The 7,467-nt window shown below is 50.1% G+C and overlaps 2 protein-coding genes across 3 annotated transcripts in view; both read left to right on the top strand.

Annotated features, from left to right (window-relative positions):
- LOC119455847 (transcription factor CP2-like protein 1) overlaps window positions 1-7,467 on the top strand; it is a 148,685-nt gene that overhangs the window by 2,848 nt on the left and 138,370 nt on the right. The window lies entirely within an intron of this gene.
- The window catches only part of LOC119455849 (protein masquerade), a 110,455-nt gene that overhangs the window by 51,606 nt on the left and 51,382 nt on the right, over window positions 1-7,467 (top strand). The window contains 3 exon segments of the mRNA XM_049669090.1: window positions 529-972; window positions 1,866-2,603; window positions 6,923-7,382. Coding sequence (XP_049525047.1) covers window positions 529-972; window positions 1,866-2,603; window positions 6,923-7,382 — 1,642 coding nt within the window.

The raw sequence follows: 7,467 nt of genomic DNA, 5'->3' as shown, positions 1-7,467 counted from the left end.
ACCACGTCTGAAGAAAGACTGACACCGCAGGTGGATGGTGTCGCTGTATGCATCGTATGATCACGAGCCGTTGTATCATTAAAGCCATCACTGTTCTTGTTACACTGCTCAGAACAGACATGACCTTTCATTGTTAGAAGCCATCACTGTTCCGGTTACACTGCTCAGAAGTTGATATGGACGGTTTATGGTCAGATGTCTGCTCAATAAAATGATTGAACTTACAAAAATCCGCTGACATCGTGCTTAGACAAAGTGTCGTTTCATTCTGGCCCGCTGCTGCCCGGGTGAAGACGTCCCAAATGGGAAATCGATTGCCCGCAGTCTTGCTCACGCAGCTTGATCTTCGCAAGGCGGGCAACGTAACGACGAGGGCGGGTGCGCGGGAGGGTGACGGGGAGGAGTCGATTTCACCTCCTCACGAGTAACGGTGCGAGCCCCTAGGGGCGTCTGGCCGACTCTTGTCCTCGCCGGCCGCAGCTGTTGCTCAATTGGCCGTCCTTGGCCGTGACCTTCTCTTGCTGGAAGTGCATGATCCGGCTGACCTGGAAAACGGACCAGACGCGTCCCTCTCCTCCTCGTCGTCTTCCTCCCCCTCTTTCCCCCCGGGGCGCTCCGCCGACCCAGGGAGCGACGACCTCGCCCGAACTGGTTTCCGGAAGCAGCGGTTCCTACCCTCCCCCCAACCCCTCCCCTACCTCTGGTGGCCGCAGTGTTTTTGGTGTGCTCGTGAACCACCGACGCGCCACAGCACAGCTCTCAGCTGCTGCCCCGACGCTGCCAGTGCAGATCCGGCGCAGTGCTGCGTTACATTCGCAGCAGTGGTCGCTGCATAACAACGCTGCCCTAAACGCCCTCAGCATCATGGCGCGGGCACTTGTCAGCCCTCCCGGCCTGGATGTTCCTAGTTCCACTGTTTCTTCTGGCGACCACCGGGGTCCGAGCCCAGGGACACGACTGCCATACTATCGGGTAAGACCGTAACTTCTAATTTTAACATGATATAGAATGTTCCTTTGTGAGTTCTGTGTAAAGCCGGCTTTGATTGTCGACGCAAGTTTAGAATGATGGTTGAGAACATTCAACTCCCTCATGTCTTTAAATTAGAACACGCGATGAAGTGATCATGAGCATGAAAGTAAGCACTGATCACGATACCTATTACACGCGCCATGGCGCCGTAAGTGAGCGTCGTGACTAAACCGTTTTGTGATGGAAGATTCGAGTAGCATGGTAACTGATTGTCGCAATCAAAGGTGTGTTGTGAAAAAGTAAGCCTTGGTATATGCTTGTAATTTGACTTTCCCTCTTTGGCAAATGGATGCTTCTAGCTCAGTCAGTCATTACAGTTACGATGTCTTATTTTCTCGCATGGACTGCTCTTGAGGACTAGCCAGCTAGCCTACATGCTACTAATCATTTTGCCTGATGCGCTTGTCCCGTTATTCCTGTAGTATTCAATATAATTTAGCCGAGAGGTGGACACTTATGTATGGTCCATACTTTTCGTCGTAGACGAATATGAGATCCAATGGGCCTATAATAAGCCTTTGAGGTACGAATTGCGCTTGGAGTGTGGACATAGTAATGCTGATGTTAACAGTGCTCTCTGACGCATCCTTTTGCTGCTAGGAATACTGGGTTCCCTGACATCCACAACCAAAGCCCGCGGGTGTCCAGGGGAATGCGTGCACGCCATCACCGCTCTCTTGTGCGACCAAGTGGTGGACGAGATTTCAGTGCGGCGCCAGCTACCTGCGCTGCTGTGTGCCCAAGGAGTTTAGCCTGGGCGGCACTGCAGTTGAGACGTCGGCGCCCTTAGCCGAAGAAGAAATGGTTCCCGCCACTTCGCCTGGCCTCCACAGTTGACGAAGACACCAACGGCGACCAGTCCCCACACCTCTTCCTCCGGTGACTCCAACAGTGGAAGCACCACCGCCGCCACAACCGCAGCAGCGCCCGTCGTCGACGCCACCTCCACCACAGCCCACGAGGCTTCGACGCAGCGTGTACGTGTGTCCCGGTGTCTGCGTCGGGCAAGGGACTGTCCCAGTATTGTCACCGCATTCTCAGCTCACCCTCCTGCGGTCCTGACGCCGTATGCTGCACTTCCGCGGACGGTCCCCCTCAGGCTGAACAACCGGATGACGGCACGCTTCAGCAACAGCCGGAGCGCACCTCCGTCGCGCGATGCAGTTCAGGAGTCGAAGCTCCCGGAATGCCCTGGATCGTGCGTGTCTCCGCTTCTCAGCATCCTTTGCGACCACGTATCTACAGTTCACTCGTGCCCGACGGGCGGCTCTTGCTGCGTCAGCGCGGCGGCCACGACCACCGAGCCTCCCATACCAGCCTGCGACGGGCCGCTGCCTCCCGCCCTTCTTGAGTGGGTTTGCCAGAAGCCCGCGCAGCTCGTCCTTCGCACCACGACATGTCCGAGTGGAACCATCTGTTGCTCCCAGCCCGAGCGCGACCAGCGACCTGGAGGCGGATATTTCGCGCCGCAGCAAGGGACTCCCATGCGCCAACAGAGGCCACCGATGCAGCAACAGAGACCCTTCGGAGCCATAATACCGCAGGAACGTCCGTACCAGAACCACCCGCAGGCGCAAACGACCAGCTGAATGCCGTGATACCAGTCGACCAGGCAATGATGGATCAGCTTGCCTTGGAGAAGTGGCGGTGGGGGACACCGGCGGCCCCAGCACGAGCACCTCGGTCCGCCACAGCAAGGGAGAACCAGACTTTCCCCACAGGGAACCTCCTCAGATGCCCCCGCAAGGACCACAAGGAGGAGTTCGGCCAGTCAAACAGGGAATTGGCCCACCGAAGCGACTAAGGCCGTCCCAAACACCACCCTCCTGGTTCTCTACAACGCCCTGGTAAGCGTGACTCACGGCTGATCTTCTGAAGTGCTCAAAATTTATTTTCGCTGAAAAGGGGTAGCGGACATGTGTGGCAAAATCCATAAAGTTTGGCATTCTTAACAGGCATTTGTACCATTTGTCAATGGTCGGCCGCCTCCGCTAACGATAGAATCGTCATCGCGAGAGCCTGATGCGTGATATTACCAGTCGCTCTGGCCTACGGAAAACTTTGTGATTTAGGCGCGCAGATCTGAAGGATGTATAAGTGACACAGCACCGCTCCAGAGAAATGTGCGAGAAACTTTTAAGGCGCATGCTTAGGGGCTCTAATATGTAGTTGCAGCGTAGTTTCACACTCGGAACTAACACGCTAAACATTTAACGCACGATTAATGAATGTATGACTTAGTTAAAACAATTTTTTGTCGGTCGTTGGCAAGTCACTGGTACAGATACGAGGTAGGACTTTAACACAGTACTTTTCTCTTTTTGCAGACTCCCTCGCAACAGATCACAATGCAATACTGTAGCGAAAGGGACGTCATTATTATCACACATTTAAGACACTCGGGAAGCGTCCAAATAAGCATCTCCTATGGCTGTTTCTTGGGCCCTAAACATGAGTTGACCGATTGTTCGTGCTTAATTGCGTATCTTCCTTTACTTTCTGCACCTGCTTGTTGGCATTCTGTTTTCTTGGCCAACTCCTCACGTCCGATATAACTCGGGGTGACATTTTAAACGCAGGGTTTGCTGTTTATTTATTACCGAGTGCTTTCACTAAATTCCGCGGTCAAATGTCTCACCTGAATTTGTCATTTCTCGCGAAAAATGTGGACTTACACATACGGAGTCTTAAGTTTAGTTTTGTTCTGGGACGCCGAGTATGTTTCCGACCTGCACGTGGCTTAGCAACGTTGCATTCTTTGGTTGAAATTACTGTAATGTGCGACGACACTGTCCTGATACAAAGGAGAAGCATTTATGTCTGCCATGAGAAGATTCATCAGGACCCCACCTATCGCTTTTGTAGCGGAACTAAGTAGTCTTAAATACTGTATGCATACTTGTCTTAAAAGAGAAAAATAACCTTATTGTAGTCGGTGGATTTTCTATAATTCAACGAAAAAGACACCGCGATATGAGTATTGAACTGTCTTGAACAGTCCAAACGGCTATGTTCGAAGCTATGGAGGAATTATTTCATGCAAAATATCACCTAAATAGTGTCCCATGGAAAGTGATCGAAGCCCGAACCTCGCCTCCGTAAGGTTCGCTTTTCCTCAATATCCCGCGTTTATGCGCTGTCTCCTGTGACTTCGAGCTATTTTTAGGCCTGGAGACTCGGTTCCCTTCAGCAGTGCGACTATTCAGTGTGGTTACGGCTAGGCGTTGGAGATGTCCGACCTTCTTAACGGTAAAAATGAACTCTTACGGTATGGCTGACTTTTTGACTAACGAAAGTGACCTTGCTAAATTTTAGCAAACCGACAAATATATTTATTGGTTTATAGAGGACGTTTGCTAATCTTGAATGTTGCTTAAACGGAATCCTCCGAAAGAATAGATGGCAACCCTAATTTGCATTGGCTGTCTTTGGTAAAATCAGAATCACGATGAACCGTTTGTTCAAAAAAAAAGTGTTTTATCACGTTAAATAAAACGTCTAGCATTTTCGAAATATATTCAGTAAGCCCAGGAAATGTCATGCAGTAACAAATTTACATATGCAGTTTCTATGTCATGGTCACACTAATTGGCACTTTGCTTGACGAATGTTCGTGGCACAGTAGTCGTACAAAACACGGGCGCAAGAAGAACGAGTAGGACAATAATTACGTCCGTAAGAAATCGGGGGAAGCTTCAGCTTGACTTGCTGTGCAGCCTGTGCTTGAAGCTTCAGCAGATAAGTTCCTCAAAGGCATAGCGGTAAAAACAGTTTCTCAAAAACACGTTGCTTGCGGCCGTGGCCGTTAGAAACTAAGCAATACACCTTCATCGTCATTTTTTTTTTTTGTGTAGCTGAAGTACGCCGATCACCTATTTGATGAATCGCACTCAACGAACATTTTGCTGTTGCGTATTTGTTGCCAACTAGTGATCGAGCCATGTCTATTTAATAAACAAACGAGGCAAAACAGCATTTTCGAAATGTAAGCACACACGCCGATATACAAGGTACTTGAGCGACCACTTTCAATTGTTTTTAAAGGTTGCCTGTGGCAGATAGCACAATTCTAGTTCATGAGCTGGTCTACTCAAAGAGGCGGACATACTTGCACAAGAAAACTGAAATGCATCATCGAATAATTAACAAAAATTTAGTTTTTAACTTTGTGGAGAAATGCATTGGCGTTCCAGTTACTTCTGTGCTTCAATACATAAAACGGTGTTTTATTAAGAAAGTAACAGTAACATGCATTTCTCCGCAAAGTTCGGGAATTAATATCTCGAAACTGGTGTCATCCTGAGAATTATTTCCAAGTGGATCCGCCTTGCGAACTCCATGGATAGAATTTATAAATTGCAATATGGGCCATAAGGTAATTCGTTAAAAAATTAATTAGTGAAGTTTTCTTAATTCGTTGATTATGCATTTCAATTTTTTTGCAAGTACTTGTTTCACCCTAGAGGCTTCCTACGTGCAGCGATTCAAACGCTATAATCTGACCGCGTGGCAGCCGCTGCTTTTTGAGTGATAAATACTTTAATAAATGTCTTGCATATTAATGGCCTGGGTCTAGGCCGCGCCGAGGGCAGCAGAGAGACCCTGTCTCTCGGTAGCTTCCCGGGCTTGCTGTATGGCCCAAAGTTGGTCCTGAAGATCAGAGCTAGTCAGTGCGGTTTGTGCGCCTTGGGCGATTGCTGGGAGACCATGTGCAGCCACAATTCGTCACGAAAGCTCTGGCTCTCAACTTAAACCACAGCGCCTTAGCTCTCCGTCCCCAGCGTCCACCGGTGGTGCAAGAAAGGCCGGCAGTCATGCGCTCCGAGTATTAGTATTCTAACTAAATGCTTACGCTTCGAGCGCCGACTGGCTTCATTTGTGTGACTGCATTAAGTGTCTCGAGCTTGATCATTTTATAAATAATTATCAGTGTCTTCCCATTATATAGGCGGCCAAAATGAACATTCCGCGTGCTTCTTACGTCCACAAGCGCTAGTGAAAACGCAAAATACATCAAACATCCAACGTGATTCTGGTTCGATGCATCCAGAGGCCACTAGCCTTTGCTTCGCGGCGCCTAGATAAAACACTTATCAAAGAATGTCGTATGCATTGGGCACGATAAGCGAACGTGGTTATCGTTGTCTAAATAAAATTGTACGTGAAACAAAACAAAATCTTGCACCCGAAAAGCATCAAAATGCTGATTTGGCTCATAGAACGTCGTAAAATAATCTAAATTCACTTCGACACGTTACCATTTCCCGAATACGCGCTCTTGGTCGTTAGGTGCCTCGATTCTCCTGGTAAACGTTTCTCGAGATAAGTGTCTATCGTGTTTTGTTCGAATAAGCGAAAGAGTTGATGCGCAAGCGCAGAACCGGTAACCAGAATGTAAAGAAATGCTATCGAACAAGAAGGAACAGGAGGAGGAGGAGGAATAAACTTTATCTACAGAAATAAGGATAAACAAAAACAGAACAATCAAGGCATAGTTGATAGCTCACAGCCTGGCCCGTGTCTACACACTGCCTCGACACACAATGAGACGTAGCACAAATGGTGCGTATACTGCATTGAGTTCTGCTCCACATATCTCACACGTCCCAATACCACGTGGAAACAACGAAGCAGTGCACTTTTCCTTACAGGACCCCGACCGCCCAGCCCCAGCAGCATGGATTTTCATGAGAACAACCAACAGGGACCGATCGGCTTGGCTAACGACGAGTCGAATCAGCCGATGCTCAGGCCCTTGAGGCCTCCAAACTCAGGCGAGAGACCTGGAGGCGGGGAGTCCAACGCCCTTCCATCTGCACCCCAGCCGCAACAACAACAACAACAACAACAGCAACAACAACAACAACAACAACAACAACAGCAACAACAGCAGCAGCAGCAGCAGCATCAAGGTCCTCCTCCGTGTCCGGGCAACTGCATCTCGAGTTACCTGCGGTTCGCCTGCTTCGGCGAGAACGCCATCCACCCGAGGCTTCTGTGCCCACAGGAAGGGCTCGTGTGCTGTGCCAACGTGGCCCAAGTGCAGAGGATTGCCGAGGAAGCCGCAGCCGCAGCCGCTGCTCCAGATACCAACGAAGGCCAGCAGAGGCCGCCAGAGACTCCCCCTCCGCCATCGCAACCACCACCACCGCGGGCGGCCCTGAACCCGGACCCGGGATCTCGGCCCCCGCCACCGCCACAGCGACAGTTGCCGCGACCCGAGCCCCAGCAGCCTGAACGCCAGCAACGACCGGAGCCCGGACCCCCTCCTCCGAGAAAGATGCTGCAGCAACCGAATTTCTTGCTCCAAGACGCTGAGATCGCGACTGCATTGCCATCCAGTACAACGAGTGAGTTACACGTGTCCTTTTATCCGCGCTGTGGGGAGCGGTGTGTTCATGACCCCAGAAAGCTTTCGGTCACGTATTTTTGACA

The sequence above is a fragment of the Dermacentor silvarum genome, chromosome 6 (assembly GCF_013339745.2).
Source record: "Dermacentor silvarum isolate Dsil-2018 chromosome 6, BIME_Dsil_1.4, whole genome shotgun sequence".
In the NCBI taxonomy this organism is placed as follows: domain Eukaryota; kingdom Metazoa; phylum Arthropoda; class Arachnida; order Ixodida; family Ixodidae; genus Dermacentor; species Dermacentor silvarum.
The sequence above is the reverse complement of the archived record's forward strand: the minus strand, read 5'-3'. Positions and strand labels throughout refer to the sequence as shown.